We start from the raw sequence: 19,921 nt of genomic DNA, 5'->3' as shown, positions 1-19,921 counted from the left end.
GAAAAAACTGTGCACAGCTGGGAGTTATAGTTACACTAGGCTGCAATTTATAGTTACTTGAAATATCTATAACTATAACTGCTGAATTTCTCTGTAGGCATTTGATCTCGAACACCTACTTTGGCCCAGCACATAATATCTCACTTTAGGCTGCATACTAACACTTTATAAACTATTCTTTTTCTTCAGCACTTTGGTACAACAACACCTTATCCTTGGGGCGACTCCAAATACAGCACTTCTGCCACCGTTGCCTAAGTCCAATTTTGAGGAAACACAACAGGTAGGCAGTTAGACACAACTCCACATTACTCTGGGGGTCTTCCCAATTGCAAAATTTTGGCTCCTACCTGCCACAATCACTGCAGTGTCGGCCCTTTTATATAGGAAGGTACCAAAACTTAGGACATGATTTAGATATTGGCAGACGGGTTACTCTGGCAGGACGGTGACTGTTATCCCATTTGCCAAAATCTAAGTCCCATAGTAGATAATGGGATTTAGATTTCTGCGGACGGGATATCCATTACCGTCATGATGGAGTAAACCATCTGCCAACATCCAAATCAGGCCCTAAGTCATTTTTTGGTATGACTAGTCTGCTTATGTTATTTTATCCATAGCTGATTGACTGTTTATGCTGTTCTAGAGCATTTCTTAATAGGGAAAAGTCCGGCCATTCGCTATTTTAATGTGTGAATTTAATTTGTTCAGTTTTAGCCCTGCAAAGCACACGTGCACTGTAATGGTTTGTAACAAGGCAAACGGTGGGCCATGAGCAGTTGTAATGTTTTGTATCTGATCTGTTCAGTGTAGTTTAGGTGCAGCAAGGTAGATATGTATTGCAATGGTTTTAACTAATCAAGCAATAAAAATTAAAATTGTATGCAACACCATGAATGCTGTAAGTTTACCTGCACGTTCTTCCAGCCCTTAATCTTTGTTAATAGTGTCAGGAGTGTTGCAACCTCAATACTGGAGTGCTTCTGCAGCAGAAGTGGGTTTTAAACTGAGAACCTTGGGTTGGGAGGGTGCTGGTACTTACAGAGGATCCTCCATTCTGTGTGTATCTACACCCGGCATACCTCAAGCTTTCTACAGAAAGAGGAGTTGTCACCATTCTTTCCACAATACCCCCATAGTACCTCGGATGCCTCCCTCACCTCTTGTCTTGACTGTGGGACAGCGGACTTGTACAGTGCTGCACCTCCAAGCCCCTCCCTGCTGCTGTCCTATTCTGATTAATGTGAACAAGAGATGTCTCACATCTCTTAATGAATGCAAGTGGGATGCTCTTAGGTGCAGTTCAGGAGGAAGGACTAGGGAGTTCCAGATTTTAGAGCTACAGCCTGAGAAAGAGTTCATACATGGTTCACATAAGAAAGAGCCCCAAAGCTTAGTACTCCCCCAGAAATTGTTGGTGTTTTTGTCAGATAGTGAGAATATCTTTTTTAGAAGTGTTCAAACTCAAAACTGGTGTGACAAGATATAGTAGTACATAAGACATAATAGATTGTCCGGACAGAGCAATCTACTCCATCTCCCTGGTGGAACAACAGTCATCCACGTAAATAGAAAATTGGGCTCTCAGTGAGCAGCTACATGCACAACTATTTTTGGTGGCGCTAGCTGGACAGTAGGACGGTTGACCGCAAGAGATTTACTGTGGCGGTGTCTGAGTAGGATCAGAGATTATGCTGAGAACTTCAGTTCATGTTCAGTGAGGTCATTTGCATTACATTTAGAAGCCTAAGCTGATATTAAGATTTTTTGCAAAAAATTGTAGGGGCTGTTGTAAGTATAGTACTTGGTTGAGTTAAACACCTAGACTTACTTTTTCCCATGATGGGCTGTAATACTTGAGCAGTCAACAATGCTTGCATATGGAGAGCAAAGGCCGTTGGTCAGAAAGGAGGCAGCTCACTCTTTGGAGTCCTCTTCCATTGCCTGTGTCAGATAAAGTATTTCTAGTTCTGGAAGTAGATCTAGATGTCATCAGCAAGTAGGTATCTTAGAAAAGCCTCAACAGGTTTGATATGTAGATTGAACAGAGTAAGAACAAGGATCAAACACCTGTGGGGCTTCATTTTGTACAGGAACATGGTTGCAAGATAGATTTCAGATGTGAATGCATTTTATGCAGAACTGTGGTAAGTGAGAAGTAAACATACTAAGCTCTGGGAAGGAAAAACAAATGAAGGGTGATCCTGGGGTAAGGTACCTTATATCAAAGCATAAATTATATAAACAATGCTCCTAAATTGTTGAATGGAACAGGAACAATGTGATTTGGAAGAACGGACAGGGCTGACAGTCACAGGTGTCTCATGGGGAAAACTGCTGATGCTCCACCTGACACTTTCCGCCTCTGAATAGGTGAACCAATATTCTGGTGTTTGGGGTACATGGCATGTTGTTTGATGGATTCCCCTCTGGATTTGTCAAACTCTAAGTGACCCTCTAGATTTGTGAATTGATGATGTATTGAATATCATGACAGTTTTTTGAATTTTCTATATATTATTCTGAAGATCTCTTTCTAATATATATTGTGCTCCATTATGAAATAAACAAACATATAAACAGAGGTAAGTTTACCATTGATTCAACTGCATTTTAATTGGAAGCCATGCCAATGGTGATTTTAGTTTGAGAACTGTTCTCTAAAGAGTTTTACATGTCAAAACTTACAAGGGTCAGTGACCTCCCCAGCTGAACACGCAACACACTCAAAGCAGCATACGGGTTTCCCATCTTTGGCAGCCTTTCTGTACCCCTGGAGACAATTTGCATTGCAGACAGAGATTGGAACCTGTAGAGGAACATAGGGAGCATAAGGTTGTAAAGAATCATAAGAAACTTTTGAAATCAGAAAGAGATACAGGGGGAATCCGGAAGTAAATGGTACTTGACAGAGAATGGGATCTTCAGAAGGAACAGAGAGAGAATTAAAGACACAGCTAGCAGTTTGTCTAACAGAGAGATTGAGGGAGAGAGGACTTTCATAAACTAATTATTGGCACAGTTTCCAGTTGTTAGGTGAAAATAAAGTAGAATTTTTAAGACAGACATTATGGTATTAGACAGGTGATAATAAACAGCTTTCTAAGTATTGCCTCTGTTTAGCCCACATCCCCATCTTTACTGGTATCTGGGAACTGAAAACCCAGGGTGATTTCATTAATAGGGGTTACAGGTGGAACTATGAGGTTTCACTGAGAAGTAAGGAGTTGTGAGGTAACTCACAAGTTTATTTGCAACTAATGTATAGCTCTGATGAATGATTACTCATTGTTTTTGTTTTCTGACAAGAGCCACTTTGCAAGTGCAGGCTAGAACTATTGGAAGAAAGAGCTCCACCAATGTGTCTTCAAAAATGCCACAAGGGCGGGGTGTGGCTTGGGTGGTAAATATGATGGAAACAACTCCTTGATGCTGCACTTCATGAGTGGACCTGCCCCAGACAGTGTAAATTAATCTTTCTGCCAAATCCTAGACAGCTGACTGTTGTATCCAACAGGAGTATCAACTGAGGAGAAGCAGAAGCTGCAGAAAGTGATGAGAACTGATCATGGGTCGCAGAAATCCCTCCCTGCAGTATGGGCCTCAGGAAAGACCTTTAAAGGAGCTTCTAGGGTAGGCCTGAAGACATTGCTGAGGCCCAGCTGGCCAGATTGAGGGATGACCACCCGAGGCCCACTGCCTGCAATCCGAAAGGATGGCCAGTGCAGTCATGGAGTTCTGCTAGCTGTGAATGTGCTCTAAACCCTTAAACCAGTTTATGGCCTGAGTATGGGGTTGCATTCAGGTGGCGGATGACAACACATGGGACTCTGTGGCAATAACACTCTTCCCCCATTGTGGGCAGAAGGCTTGACAGAACTGAATTGTCAAAGATGAAAACCTAGCTAGTGCTGTGACTTTGCCCAGGACAAAGGAAACAGGCTCTATGGACAGATGAGAGCTGAATTCAATGGGAGTGGTTGTGGGGGATTGATTGATCTCACAGGTGCACAGTGCTCTGCTACTGCTCTCTAGAAGGGTGAAAATGCAATAAAGGGACCCTTGAGATTAAGTATGGCCACTGACAGACCCACAACATGTGGCTGCTCATGCCTTTTTAGTTACACCGTACATTGATGAAAGGCGACCTCTCTGAATTTTATTATTCAGGACTGCAGGCAAGAACAAAACATGCATGCATTCCAGGAACAATTGAAGACAAACTAGCTGGATAGAGAACTGCTATGGCTCTGTGAGTCCAGAGCAGGCAACATGTGCTGCACTCCTAACAAGAATACTTGCAAAAGTCTACCAGTGACATAATAAAACTTGAGGTGCCCCCCCTACAAAGTACATTCGGGATATCTCAGGCCAGGGACCTGTGGTGAGAGCGCCCCTGGAATTCCCCCCTGCACTGTGGGGCTATAGGACCTTTGCTATGCCTCTGAAGCCTATACTCCTTTAGTGCTGGTGTGCCTTCTAAGAAAGACAATGCTTGCGTAAGGAGTGAGTAAAAGCATGGCTGAAGGGATGACCATACTTTGACAGGATAGCATTCAACTGGGGACCAGAGTGGTTGAAACTGAAAGGACAACGCAGAGCATAACCGCCAAGTCTAAACAGATGGATGTTAAGCTTAGCATTCTAGTGGCACACGGAAAGCCCATGAACCAAAAAATATAAGGACTTGGAAAATATGTCAAGTAGAGACAATATTATATTATTTAAATAAGGAGCATGTCTGAAAATATGAAGGGCAAGGACATTCACAAGCATATATATTCTATTCTTCTGCACCCTTACAAACAGGGACACGCTTCTAAGGATTGTTTTTATGCAGAAAGGGACATAAACCTCACGGCAAGGCAGACAACCTTGCACCATGACGCAAGGGTGCCTGTATTGGTGCTTAGCTCTACTGAGTGTACCAGCACAAGGAGCGATTAGGCATGTGCCATATCTCTATAGATATAGCACATTCCTGCCCATTCCCTTTGACATAATGCAATACAGCAAATTGTCTTTCTGTGTTGTGCTGCATCAAAGTTTGATAAATCTGGGCCCGAGTCATCTGACTGTTGTGTGAGAACTGATATTGTAAGGAGGATTATTATCAAGATGTTTTTTCTCTTCCTCCTTTCTCTGTGTAGCTAACCGTCAAATGATGTAATTTCATGTTCGTGATAGACAATCGCTTGATTCTGCTATCCACTTTTGATAGTTTAGCTGCATAGTTGCAGGTCAAAATGTTGGTACTTTTAGATGCTGAGGACCCCCTTGTTGCACATTGGCTCAATATTTAAATCAAACCCTTACCATGGTGATGGGTTTTGTGCAGTTCATAAACTGTAGCTAAGTGCTATTAAAAATTGTGATCATATGCTGCATATTATTGAATAGTTTGCAAAGTGAATACTTAGTATGCAGTTCTGTGTTAATTTTATGGATACCTTCATACCAACCAAACTAAATCCATTTCTGACTTTACACGTTTGCACCTCAGAGAAAGAACAGTTCCTCTCAAATAGAAAAGTAGAGTGAGGCAGACCAGATAGGAAGAACAGTTGATAAAGAGGCCCACTGGATGGTCAGAGGGCTACATGGGAAGGGTCACTTGGTGTGACTGCTCTGAACAGGACGACTGTATAAGAGATATGACTAGGGATGACCACTCAGAGGAGGAGGGCTAGATGAGAGGAATCACTGGTTGATCACTCAGAGTAGAAGGGTTAGGTGAGAGGGATCATGAGATGAAAGCACTCAAAGCAGGATGTCTAGATAAGAGTGATCACTCACTGTGGCCACTCAAGGTGATACAGCTCAGGGCAGGTGGACTAGATAAGTTCTAGCACGGCATGTGACCACTTAGAAAGAGCAAGAGGTCTAGATGATAGAGATCATGGATTGTGAATTCTCAGAGCAGTAGTGCTACAATGAAGGGATCGCAGAGTATGACCAATCTTTGCAGGAGGGCTAGATGAGAGGGATCACAGGGCATGGCCACTAAGAGCAGGAGCACTACATGGGAGAGATTACTAGTTGCTACCACTCAGGACAAGAGGGCTAGATGATAACGGTTATGAAAAGTGTCCACTCAGGGCAGGAGGGCTTGGGTGAAGGGTTGCTGGATGTGATGACTCAGAGAAGGAGGATAGAAGGATCACAGGGTGACAATGCCCAGAGTAAGACGACTGGATAAGAGGGAGCATAGGGTGTGACCAATACGGGCAGGAGGATTAGATGGGAAGGATCATAGGGTGTGACTGCCCAGGGCAGGCTAGCCAGTTGGGAAGGATCACAGGGTGTGATCACTCGGGGAAGGAGGGCTAGATCGGAGGGAGCACTGAGCGTGACTACTCAGAACTGGAAGGCTAAGTGTGAAGCCTCGGAGAAGGGCTAGATGTGAGGAATTGAGAGATGTGACCTCTCAGGGCAGGAATTAATACCAGTAGTGATCTGATAGGGATAGACAGAGTCGGATAATAGAGGTCATTTCAAAGAAGACATGCTTTAGAGAAGAATTAGGCAGAATGGCGTATGAGTCCAGAGGAAGGTGTTGGGTCTAGAAGTATTGCTGTATTTATTCTTCATTTGTGAAAGTTGGCAAAACTTAACGTGTTATATTGTGTAAAGTGCTTAACCCAAGGAGTAAAGACAGATGGACAGTAATATGTGAGCCCTAACTCAGTTCATAGGCATGCAGGCACATGTTTCATCTTCTTCCAGAAGATTTGATTATTCTGCAGCTAGTTTAATGTTGAGTGAGAGGATTATGTCTACTTGATCCATTAGGGGCTGATGCACATAGGCTCTCATGAAAGATTTCCTTCTTACCTGGCAGGTTTTAGCCCATATTATGGCTTTCGTATTGATATAGACATAATCGCTTTCTTGGGGATCAAAACTGCCCACATTCATCAATTTAATGTCATCGGGATCAAATATCTGCACATTGAAGATGTCATAAGCACGCGGTGCATCACCATTCACATCAAAGTAAATCTGGTCACCATTTTGAAGGGATATATTGACTTTCTTCACATAGTGGAGCACCTGTAGGATGTAAGCACAAGCATAGTTCAATGTGTGATTTTCATACAGCACCTTGTGAATAAGTGTGTAAAACGAACTAATTTCATCATCTCATCTCTGGTTACTCAAATCTTACAATGTGCTAGGTACACTGTAGGCGCGGTCCTCCTCATACTGCTGACATCCCATAGCATCTTGGGGCATATTTATACTCCGTTTGCGCCGAATTTGCGTCGTTTTTTTCGACGCAAATTCGACGCAAAACTAACTCCATATTTATACTTTGGCGTTAGACGCGTCTAGCGCCAAAGTTCATGGAGTTAGCGTAATTTTTTTGCGTGAACACCTTCCTTGCGAAAATGAGATGCAAGGTAGGCGTTCCCGTCTAAAAAAAATTATTTATACTCCCGGGCAAAATTCACGCCCGGGAGTGGGCAGGTCAAAAAAACCCGCATTTGCGCCTCTTTTTAACGCCTGGGTCAGGGCAGGCGTTAAGGGACCTGTGGGCTCAGAATGAGCCCAGAGGTGCCCTCCCCTGCCCCCAGGGACACCCCCTGCCACCCTTGCCCACCCCAGGAGGACACCCAAGGCTGGAGGAAGCCACCCCAGGGACATTAAGGTAAGTTCAGGTAAGTATATATATATATTTTTTTTTGGCATAGGGGGGCCTGATTTGTGCCCCCCTACATGCCACTATGCCCAATGACCATGGCCAGGGGACAGAAGTCCCCTGGGCATGGCCATTGGGCAAGGGGGCATGACTCCTGTCTTTACTAAGACAGGAGTCATGTTAATGGCGCCTGGGCGTCGTAAAAAAATGGCGCAAATCGGGTAGAGGCGATTTTTTTGCCTCAACCTGACTTGCCCCATTTTAGGACGCCCTAACGCCATTTTCCCCTACGCCGGCGCTGCCTGGTGTTCGTTGTTTTTTTTAACGCACAACAGGCTGCGCCGGTCAGCTAACGCCGGCTAACGTCATTCTATAAATACGGCGCCCGCATGGCGCATCAGAATGGCGTTAGCCGGCGCTAACTTTTTTTACGCTAAACTGCGTTAGCGCAGTTTAGCGTCAAAAAGTATAAATACGGGCCCTTGTGTTACAGAACCATGCACTCAGATGATGAGGTCTGGGAGGCTACCCTGAACACATAGCCAGATACGCTGGTGAAAGAATGTAAAGGGAATGCTGGAAAAGACTGAAGTTGCATGCACACAAAATTCTCCCAACAAATGGGATGACAAATGTTGGCCTTCCTCCACAAGAGAAGCTCACTAAGCAGCATCTGAATTTAGTAATCTTGGAGTCAGTAGTTTGTAGAAGCTTTAGTGATAAGCTGAAGCTATTTCTCAAGAGGCCAATGTAACTTAAACCACTCCCTGCCCCTGCCAGCTTAGCCAAATGCCAGTGCCAAAATCAATGACTAACCATCACTCTCCTACAGGATTAACAGTTTAGACCAGTGGTTTCCACCCTATGGTCTGGGGACCCCTGGGGGTCCGCAAAGGCTCCTCAGGGAGTCCGTAACTAATATTAACAGATTAATAAAGTGTATATATATAAATATATATATATATATATATATAGTGGCTGAATGTAAACTTGAAAATTTTAAATTGTACTGTAATTGTCAAGGAATTTGAAATTGGAAGTTCTAAATTAAATAAGTATCCTCAGACTGATTTGTGGGAACACTGCAAGTGCATCAAAAAGAATACAGTATGGATGATGTGTGACTTCAATTGAATTTAGAGAAGCTCCAACCTTCCTATTAAAATATATTTCTTTTTTGTTTGTTTTTTGTTTGCAAATTAAATAAAAAATATTGTGTATGTGTTTGATGTAATGCTTGTTTCAGTATTTTTTGTGCATTGTTTTGTAGTTCAAATCATTAACCCCTTCGCTGCCAGGCCTTTTCCCCCCAGGTGCCAAACCTTTTTTTGGCTATTTGGGGCAGTTCGTGCTTAGGCCCTCATAATTTTTTGACCACATAAGCTACCCACACCAAATTTGCGTCCTTTTTTTCCAACATACTAGGGATTTTAGAGGTACCCAGACTTTGTATGTTCCCCTGAAGGAGACCAAGAAATTAGCAGAAATGCAGCAAAAATGTCGGTTTTCATTCTATACCAGGTATACAGCAATTTATTTGCTGATATATAAAGAGTAAAAAATAGGTATCAAGAAAACCTTTCTATTTCCAAAATGGCCACAAGATAAGGTGATGAGAAGCAGTGGTTATTTGCACATCTCTGAATTCTGGGGTGCCCATACTAGCATGTGAATTACAGGGCATTTCTCAAATAGACGTATTTTTTACACACTGTCTTACATTTGGAAGGAAAAAATGTAGAGAAAGACAAGGGTCAATAACACTTGTTTTGCTAGTCTGTGTTCCCCCAAGTTTCTGATACAAATGGTAACTCACTTGCGTGAGTAGTCCTAATGCTCGCAACAGGAAACACAACATGGACACATCACACTTTTACATTGAAATCTGACATGTTTTATGCAAATTGTCTAGTGTTACACCCCCTCCCTTTGGAAATATGTGTTACAGGACTTGGGAGGGGTAGCCTCCCCTGCCCACTGGTATGCTTTGAAGGGCACATTTGGTGCTCTCTGTGCATAACCCAGTCTACACCGGTTCAGGGATCCCCAGTCCCTGCTCTGGTGTGAAACTGAACAATGGAAAGGGGAGTGATCACTCCCCTGTCCATCACTACCCCAGAGGTGGTTCCCAGAGCTACTCCAGAGGGTCCCTCGGTTTTGACATCTTGGATCCAAGGTTGGCAGGGTGCACTAGGAGCATCTGAGTGGCCAGGCCAGGCAGGTAACCTCAGAGCTCCCTCCTGATAGGTGGTCACCCAGCTAGGTGACCAATCCCCCTTTCAGGGTTATTTAGGGTCTCTCCTTTGAGTGGTTCCTCAGATTCGGCTTGCAAGATTCCAGCAGGATTCCTCTGCATCCCTTCCTTTGACTTCTGGCCAAGGAAACTCCATCTGGACTCTCCAGGACCCGACAATCTGCAACAAAGACGAAGACTTTGCCTGCAAAATTGTTTCTCCGGCTCCTTTCAGCTTCTGCAACATTTCCCCAGCCCATCTTCAGTCCGAACAAAAAAGAAAAAGGAATCTCCCTTGGAGTGAAGGAGTCACTCCCCTGCATCTGCAGGCACCAACAGCAATGACATTAACAATTGTGGCTGTGTGTAAGTGGTGCGCACTTCCAAAATTTCCACTGCTTATAATACAAAGTTCATGATGAGAGAGTCTTATTTGAGGAAGGGAGTGCTCGAGTGGTTGTACACCCAGCCACAGGGTTTATAAGCTATCACCTGAGAAAGATCACAGTCCATGTATGAAAAGAAGAAAAACCACAGCACATCGCAGGATCGTAGTGAAATCCATTTATTCCTTTGTGATGTCTCAGGAAACAAGTCCCCTGATCCAATAAGCCACACTAGGTAAGTTGTTTGAAAGCCAATACGTGTATCATCAACATTGACTTTTTCAAGGCTCCTAATATATAGAAGTAATAGAGGTATTAACAGGCTCCAATTCTCAAGAATGTTAAAAAATATACATATTTTGGCACGAATGATAGGAGAGTCCAAAGACCATAGTAAGTCTACAACCGGCCTGGCGTCTATTCCATCTGTGTGCGGACTCTCCTATCATTCTTACATTATTCCTGGCGCAGGCTAGGGATGTGTGGGAAGCTCTGCTTGAAGTGCAGAGTTTGTCCAAAAACTCCACTAGCCCCGCCAGTGGAGCTGAGCTCACCCGGTGCACACTGCAGCCCAGTAAAGGCTACACAGCGCAAGCGCAGACAGTCTGAAATGTTTCAACATTCCACCCATCATTTGATTTTGTTGTACTGCTATGTTTGCCCTATGGAAAATTGTATTGGGGCCTTGACCCGTTGAGGGATGCGATCCTGGGGTAATTTTTTAAGAGGTGGGTTAGTGAGAAGGGGACAGAGGGGTCTTTACTATGGGAAGCTATTACTTTTGGATTATTTCAGGGACTACTTATGATGTTTTGAATGATTTAGATGCATTTAGGGGTGTTGTGAGTATCTGAGCTTTTAGGGTCAGCCAGGGACACATGGATGCTACATAGTGAGATACATTTGGACCAGCTGCGGATAGGGATTTGGCTGAGGCAGGTTAAGATGGATCAGGCGGGGGGGTAAGTTGGTGTGGTTGCAGAAAGGTGGCAGTCCGGAGCCGTGACAGGTGAATGAGTGATGTAGATTTCAGACTTGGCCTGGACGCAAGCAGGAGGCTATATTTTGCCATGAGACAGGAGGTAGAGTTACTGCTTTTTATTTGCTACTGCTGTTGCGCATGGCATTGTGTAAGCAAGAGAGGAATCCAGCCAGTTTCATGATTCACTTTTAGAATTGGGGCAGCTACTGCCATGTTGCGCTTGGGATGGGATGGAGACAGATTTGATAAATAGGCCTATGGATGTCAAGGTGCTGAGAGCGCTACTTGAGAAAGTAGGGAGTTTCTGCAGGATGGCTAGGGGATGGTAACTGTGGTCACCACTAATTCCTTTCTTTTACTGCTTGATGTGTGAGAGGTCCTGGGAGCAATCTGGTGACATGGATAGTTGGATACTCTTTCATGGACTGGGCAGCAAAAAATGCAGACCAGCAGAATTATGCATAAACCCTGAGACTGCCCAGCAGCAGGGATGAGGTGCAATTGTGGCAAAAGGAGGGGTTGTGATGGGTCAATTTATTGCTGTGGTTGGCAAAGCTGGTCTTGCAGAGGGGTTGCCCGGATATGCTCTTGTTGCACATGGGGGAGAATGATTTGATCCAGCTGTAGGGGTTGACGCTGCTGCAACACATGCAGCAGAATTTGGAGACAATCAAAAATAACTTCTCATGGATATAGCCAGTATGGACAGAGTTTGTGCGGCTCGGTGAGCGGTGCTTGAGATGAAGGGCCCAGCGGAGCGGTGCTTGAGATGAAGGGCCCAGCGGAGCGGTGCTTGACAGGAGGGCCCAGCGGAGCGGTGCTTGAGAGGAAGGGCCCAGCGGAGCGGTGCTTGAGATGAAGGGCCCAGCGGAGCGGTGCTTGACAGGAGGGCCCAGTGGAGCGGTGCTTGAGAGGACGGGCCCAGCGGAGCGGTGCTTGAGATGAAGGGCCCAGCGGAGCGGTGCTTGTTTTGAAGGGCCCTGTTCAGCGGTGCTTGTCACGGCGGGCCCTGTTCAGCGATGCTTCTCACGGCGGCCCCTGTTCAGCGGTGCTTCTCACGGGGGGCCCTGTTCAGCGGTGCTTCTCACGGCGGCCCCTGTTCAGCAGTGCCTGTCTTGTGTTTCGAGGGAACCACACCTGGCTAATACTTCCCGCTCAGTCAGCATCGGACCTTTCCGTTGCGGGGCCCTCCTGTGATGGAGTCCTGGGACCCTGGGTGTCCTCCGACACACCCGGAATGGGGCTGGTGGGGCCCTCCTGGCCAGGTCGGCTGCTTCCTGACTTGTCTGCCCTGCTGCCCTTGCCCTCCTTGGCAGAATCTCCGTGGCCCTTGCCTCCCTTACTGGATGTGGCAGGTGACGGGGCAAGGCTACTGTCCTTGGGGGCAGCCGTCTCAGGCCTGTCGCGCCGGCCCTTCACTTTCTTGGTCCTCTTCCCAGGGGGGGGGGCTGGCTGTCCCCTTGCTGCTGGCCGATGTTCCTGCCCTAGGAGCTGGCGGACTCCAAAAGCCAGGCACGATGGTCTTCGGAGTTGCAGGGCTGGTGGTGGCTGAGGTGTTTTTGGAACTCTTACGAGATGGAGGGGGTGGGTCAGGTGATGGAAAGAGGTTCAATTTTGACAGGAAAAGCTTTTTGGGAGCAATGGGAAGGGTACCTGGAGTGGGTATGGGTGTGGAGGAAGAGGATGTGGTTGTAGGAGAGTCAAGTGTGCTGTCTTTGGGTGCAGGTGCTTGTGACGGAGGCTGTCGTGAGGTGGATGGCTGTTGGGTGGGTGGCTGCCTGTGTTTGTGTGGTTTGGAAGAGGGGGTGACAGACACACTGGGAGAGGACACAGGGGACGTGTACATGGCAGTGGGGGTGGTGACTGCACGTGTGCGGACTGGTCTGGAGGGTGTGCTGGTGATGGGCGTACTGGCTGATGGTGGTGTGCATGCAGGTGTGAGTGGCGACGTCACAGGGAGGGAGGAGGGAGACGAGGAGGTGGGGGACACAGAGGAGGTAGTGGCTGTTGGCATGTCTGCATCTGGATGTTGCTTGGGTGAATGTTTGTGTGATCTGTGGTGCTTATGTCTGGATGAGCTGCCCTTGGGTGTTGAGGTGTGTGCAGGCTGGTCTGTAGGTGTGGATGAGATAGGCAGAGGAACAGGGGAGTGGGACTGGGTGGAGGTAGTTGGAAGAGGGAGGCTGGAGACAGGGACAATGGCTGCCGTCAGTGCTGAGGCCAGAGCGTTGAACGATCGCTGCTGGGCAGCCTGACCCGAATGAAGGCCCTCCAGGTATGCATTGCTTTGATGCACCTCCCTCTCCACACCCTGGATGGCATTCAAAAGGGTAGGCTGCCCAACAATTATGGTCCTCAGGAGGTCAATGACCTCCTCACTGAGGGCAGCAGGGGTGACTGGGGCAGGGCCTGAGGTGCCTGGGGCGAAGGAGATGCCCGGCTTCCTGGCCGTGTGGGGACGGGCCAAACGCTGAGGGGCTGCTGGGAGGGCGGAGCTGGTGCGCTGGGTGGCGGCTGTACCTGTAGTAGCGGTGGGCACGGATGTTGCCGCCACCACAAGGGAGCTCCCATCCGAGGACATGTCGGTGTCGCTGACGTCTGCACCGGTCCCCGTGGTGGAGCCCCCCTCGCCCTCCGTCTCACTGGTCAACTCGGAGTCGGTTGCATGGCCCTCCAGGGCCATGTGAGATGCAGCTCCCTCTTGCGCAGATGCCACTTCTCCTCCGCCTGATGATGCTAATGCACACATTAACAGAATGACAAAGAAAATGGGGGGGGGTGGAGAAATAAAGACAAGTTGAGTGCATGCATTGGGGACACCGTTGGCGGAGAGGACAGACACAGAAGCCCCCTGCACTACTCTGCGCACTTGGGGTACACTACTCAATCACTGGGACATGCCCTACAAGCCTATGGGCGACAATTGCCCACATAGAAAAGACAGGTCCATGACTAGCTTTACTAGGCACCCTACAGAGGTGGGGTGCGGGGGCACAGGGCCATGCCTCACGGAGGGGCCTAGACTACGGAAATCGCCCTGGCCTAGGGATACCCACAGCCCTCCTCCCCCAACCAGGCACCTCCACTGCGCGCAAATATAGCTGAATGTGCTGGTACTCACCCCCTTGTGTCTGCTGTGATGTCCTCAAGCGCCCATCCAAATCGGGGTAGGCCACCGCCAGGATCCGGGACATCAGGTGGGTCAAGGTACGACTGGCACCCCTCCTAGGTTGGGAGGCCATCCCCAGCAGAGCCTCGGCGGTATTCCTGCTCCCGCGGCAGATGTCCTCCCACCTCTTGCGGCAGTGGGTGCCCCGTCTGTTGTGGACTCCCAGGGCCCGGAGGTCCTTGGCGATGGCACGCCAAATCTCGATCTTCTGATGGGCGCTGACCTATGTGACATGTACAGGGGGGGAAAGAAACATCATCACTTTTCTGCATGGTCGATGTGAGTGGCCCCCCCTCCCCAAACTTGCCATGTGGCACATGCTCTCATCTGTCGTGCGATGCATTCCTCATTCGCTCCCCTCCCCTCCATCGTACATCCACCCCACTCATCCCAGGCATTGGCCACTAAGCATTGGCCCCCGTGTACTCACCTGTTGGTCTGGAGGACCGTAGAGTAGCGCATACTGGGGGAGGACCCCGTCCACGAGCTTCTCCAACTCTTCGGAACTGAAGGCGGGGGCCCTTTCCCCAGTCGCAGCAGCCATTATCACTTCCAGACCGAGTTCACAGCAGCACTTGCAGTATAGGTCCCCTACTGTGGATGATCAGGTCTCGAGTGATTAAGCAGATAGAAAATGGCGGTTACGGCTGCGGCGGTGCGTACCGCGGCGGTGCGTACCGCGACCGCCGGCGCACATCGCCATTGGCTCCTGAAACCCATAGGGTTCAATGTTATCCAATGCGGCTTTGCGCCGCGGTCTTCGACCGCCTACCGCCACGGTGTGCCACACCAGCGCAATGAGCTCACATCACATTGTCACACTTCACAGGTCAGGCAGCCGCCATTTCAAGGGCCCACATGGCTTAATTCCTACTGCGTCACACATGCCTAGGCCTTGCATCGACACTCATACAAGCCATTCACTGCATAGAGATTCGTGTACTGTGCAATCTGTGGAAACGTACCTGTGGGTTGATTGACTCTGTGCTCCATGTTGTCCTTCCTAGGCACCGTCCGCTGGGACTTGCGAGGAGACGGAGGAATGTTCCTGTGTACAGACCGCTGGTGGACCTGTCGACAATGGAAGAACAACATATCATACTCACCTACAGACTCAACCGTGCCACTATACAGGAACTGTGTGCCCCGCTGGAGCCAGACCTGATGTCACCCATCCGCCAACCCACAGGGATTCCGCCTCTAGTGCAGGTGCTGTCAGTACTCCATTTTTTGGCGAGTGGATCATTTCAAACTACAGTGGCCATTTCATCTGGGATGTCTCAGCCTATGTTTTCCAAGGTATTGTCCGGAGTGTTGTCTGCCCTGATGAAATACATGTGGAGCTACATCATTTTCCCTGAGGTGGGGGAATTGGCTACAGTGAAGGGTGATTTCTATGCCCTTGGACATATTCCCAACATCATTGGTGCCATTGATGGGACCCATGTGGCTTTGGTCCCCCCAAAAGACAGTGAACAGGTGTTCAGGAACCGAAAAAGTTTTCATTCCATGAATGTCCAGGTGGTCTGTTTGGCTGACCAGTACATCTCCCATGTAAATGCCAAGTTCCCTGGGTCAGTGCATGACACGTACGTCATGCGAAATAGCAGCATCCCTTATGTGATGGAACAGCTACAGAGACACCGTGTGTGGCTAATTGGTGACTCTGGTTACCCCAACCTGCCATGGCTACTGACCCCAGTGAGGAATCAGAGGACAAGGGCAGAGGAACGGTACAATGATGCCCATGGGCGTACTAGGAGGGTGATCGAGCGGACTTTCGGCCTCCTGAAGGCCAGGTTTAGGTGCCTGCATATGACAGGTGGATCCCTAATGTACTCACCAAAGAAGGTGTGTCATATCATCGTGGCCTGCTGCATGCTTCACAACCTGGCTTTGCGACGCCAGGTGCCTTTCCTGCAGGAGGATGGTCCAGATGGTGGTGTTGTGGCAGCTGTGAAGCCTGTGGAGCCTGTGGAGCCTGCGGAGAGTGAAGAGGAGGAAGACGAAGAGGACGACACAGACAACAGGGACACAGTGATACTGCAGTATTTTCAATAACACACAGGTAAGACTCCACACCAGCATTTTAAATTAACTTTTACAGTACTGGCTCTCTACTGTCTGACCTTTCCCCCCAGTGTATGGTAACTGAGTTGTGATTTTCCCTTCCAATTTCAGAGTTGTGGGCCCCTCGGCGTGACCTCTGCTTTGTTTCCCCATGGACTACAGCTGTGTGACAGTGGTATGTTGTCATCACAATGTCACTGGACAATTTTGGTTGGTTTTGTCTAATACATTTGGTTTAAAAAAAGAAGGCAGACTCCAGATGGATTTTGTGCAATAATTATGTTTATTGAAGTGCAAATATTGTGGAATAGTTTGAAAAGGGGATGGGTGATGGTGGAGGACTGTCCATGGCAGAGTCCAGACTCTCAGTCTCACAGGTGCATTGTCCATATGGCTGTGGAAGATGGAGCAGAGGCAATCTAAGGTTGGACAGGGTGAACAAGTGGGACAGTGGGATGACATCCCGGGGTATCCTTGCATGGCGGGGGTCTTGACATCCTACTCTGTCTTCTTCCTAGATCTCAGGCCTTTCTTGCGGGGTGGTTCTTGTTCTGCAGGGGGTGGGGTTCGGGTGGCCTGTTGCTGTTGTGTAGGGGCCTCCTGTCCACTAGCGCCGGCGGAGGTGGTCGGCTGTTCTTCCTCCATGCTAGTGGCAGGGGCCCTTTGGGGGGCCACATGGTCCTGCAATGTGGTGACAATCAGGTTGAGTGCCACCACGATTGTACCCATTGCGGAACTGATGCTGCGCAGTTCTTCCCGGAACCCCATGTACTGTTCCTCCTGCATGGCCTGGATCTCCTGGAACCTGGCCAGGACCGTCGCCATCGTCTCTTGGGAGTGGTGGTACGCTCCCATGATGGTGGTGAGGGCCTCTTGGACAGTGGGTTCCCTAGGCCTGTCCTCCCTCTGTCGCACAGCAGCCCTCCCAGTTCCCCTTTGTTCCTGGGCCTCTGTCCCCTGGACGGTGTGCCCACTACCACTGCCCCCAGGTCCCTGTTGTTGTTGGGGTGGTGGGTTACCCTGGGTGCCCTGTAGTGGTAGACACACCGCTGCTTGACCTGTCCTGGAGACAGAGGCGTGGGCCCGCTGGGTGGTTGCTGTGCTGGTGTTCCCAGAGGGGGGTAGGTCTGCTGTGGCCTGTGCTTGTCTGAGGGGAACCGACTGTCCAGAGGTCCCCGATGGTCCGGGCTGGTCATCTGGTTCCAGGTCGACAGAGCTGCTGTCATCACTGGGGGCCTGTTCTGGGGGTGGGATGGACATTTCTGGACCCTCCTGGTCGGTGTGTTGGCGTTCGGGTCCTGCAGGGGTAAAAGAGTATGGTTATTGGTTCTGTGTGTGCTATAGCGTGCGATTTGGGGGTGCCCTTGTACCCCAGTGCTGGCATTCCCTTGGGGGAGGTGTTGTGAGGGTGGTTTGTGGGGGGGATGGGTATGTGCAGTGGTCATGCTCAGGTGATGGGTGTCCATGGTTTGTGGTGGCATGCAGGGCTTGGCGTTGGGATGGGTGGGTTGTGCTGGTGAGACATTAGCAAGGAGGATGTGTGATGGGGGTTGGGGGTGAGGGTGGGGGTGTGGGTTGGCATGCTGGTGGGTGGGGGGGATGAAGTAGTTGAGATTAGACTTACCAGAGTCCATTCCTCCGCCTACTCCTGCGAGGCCCTCAGGATGCAGGATGTTCAAGACCTGTTCCTCCCATGCTGTGAATTCGGGGGGAGTGGGTGGGGGTCCGCCGGCAGTCTTCTGCACGACGATGTTGTGGCGCGACACCATCGACCGCAACTTCCCTCGTAGGTCGTTCCAGCGCTTTCGAATGTCTTCCCGATTTCTGGGATGCTGTCCCACAGTGTTGACCCTGTCGAAGATCCTTTGCCATAGCTCCATCTTCCTGGCTATTGTGGTGTGCTGCACCTGTGTGGCGAAGAGCTGGGGCTCTACCCTGATGATTTCCTCCACCATGACCCTGAGTTCTTGGTCCGAGAACCTGGTGTGTGTTTGGGGTGCCATGGGGTGGTGTGGATGAGGTGTGGGGTGGTGTTTGTGGTGATGAGTGTGGTGGTGTGTGGTGTTTTGTGCGTGGATGTCGTGTGGGTGATGATGTTGAGTTCCTCTGTGTGTTGTGGTTTGCGTTCGCTGTGCTCTCTCTCTGTGTATCTCGCCTTCTCTCCGATTTTCTAGTAGTGGGGGTTTGTGGGTGATGTGGGTGTGTTTTTTATAGTTGATTGGATGTGTGTGAGTGGTACATGTATGTGTATCAGGTGTGTGTATTTCAAATTGTCCTATGTGGCTATTTTTTGGAGCTGGGTGTGTATTTTGACCGCGGCGGGGTGTACCGCCAGTGGAATACCGCGTTTGAAAGACCGCCGCGTGGATTCGTGGGTCGTAATGGCATGGGCGTATTTCTGTTGGCGTGACGGTGGAGGTTTGGTCATCTCCAGTTTATCGCTGACCGTTGGTGTGGCCGCCTTCAGTGGAGGTCGGGTTTTTGGCGGTTTGGCAGTTGCGGGTCAGAATGACCGTGGCGGTTTACCGCGGCCGCGGCGGTGTTATGGCGGTCTTCTGACCGATGGTAAGCGCCTTTTACCGCCGAGGTCAGAATGACCACCAAAATGTTTGGACTCTTGAGACCAAGCTACCTTTTTAGTACGCAACACTTTGGGGGTCATTCCAACCCTGGCGGTCGGTGTTAAAGCGGCGGCCAACCCGCCAACAGGCAGGCGGTCAAAAAATTGGAATTCTGACTCTGGCGGGAACCGCCAACAGAGCCCGCCACTTTAACACTCCGACCTCCACGGCGGGACAAACAAACATCGCGGCGGTCACCGCCAACAGACAGGCGGGAGAAAATGTACCGCCCACCCTATCACGACCCACCAATCCGCCACCTTTTCCGGGGCGGTAGCCCCGCCGATAAAAACACGGCGGAAACAGACATTTCGAACGGAAAACGCTCACCTCTACACACTCTACGAGGAATCTGGACAGCATGGAACCCGAACTACACATCCTACCTGCTATTGTCTTCCTGCTCTTCTACCAGGAACACGAACACCGGTGCAGAAGACAACGGTGAGTACTGCACCTACGACAGAGGGGAGGGGGGAGGGAAAAAATTACGGGGACACACATACGCGACACACCCACCCTTACCCTCACCCACAACTACATACACATCAATGCAGAGCAACAACTCAGAGTGACACCCCCCAAACCCCCCGGAAGGATGCAAAGACAAAATAAAATGATTATGAAAATTGAAGTATATTGTACCGCTAAGTAACAATATATACATATGTAAATTGTCCTGTCCAAATTGGGTATCTGCCATTGTTCGTGGGCCAATGGACCTAAACACATGGGCAAAGCCCACACAGGAGACCCGAATCCATTGGAGAGAACACTGCAGGGGCATCAGATAGCAAAACTACAGGCACCTCAGG

The 19,921-nt window shown here is 49.1% G+C and overlaps 1 protein-coding gene across 1 annotated transcript in view; it reads right to left on the bottom strand.

The window, feature by feature from the left end:
- LOC138249017 (extracellular calcium-sensing receptor-like) overlaps positions 1-19,921 on the bottom strand; it is a 216,947-nt gene that overhangs the window by 109,983 nt on the left and 87,043 nt on the right. The window contains exons 6-7 of the mRNA XM_069203075.1: positions 6,838-7,056; positions 2,692-2,812 (exon numbers count right to left, since the gene is read on the bottom strand). Of these exons, the coding sequence (XP_069059176.1) occupies positions 2,692-2,812; positions 6,838-7,056 (340 nt within the window). The remainder of the gene's footprint in view (positions 1-2,691; positions 2,813-6,837; positions 7,057-19,921) is intronic.

Source organism: Pleurodeles waltl, chromosome 8, assembly GCF_031143425.1.
Source record: "Pleurodeles waltl isolate 20211129_DDA chromosome 8, aPleWal1.hap1.20221129, whole genome shotgun sequence".
In the NCBI taxonomy this organism is placed as follows: Eukaryota; Metazoa; Chordata; class Amphibia; order Caudata; family Salamandridae; genus Pleurodeles; species Pleurodeles waltl.
This window is presented reverse-complemented; position numbering and strand designations above follow the sequence as displayed.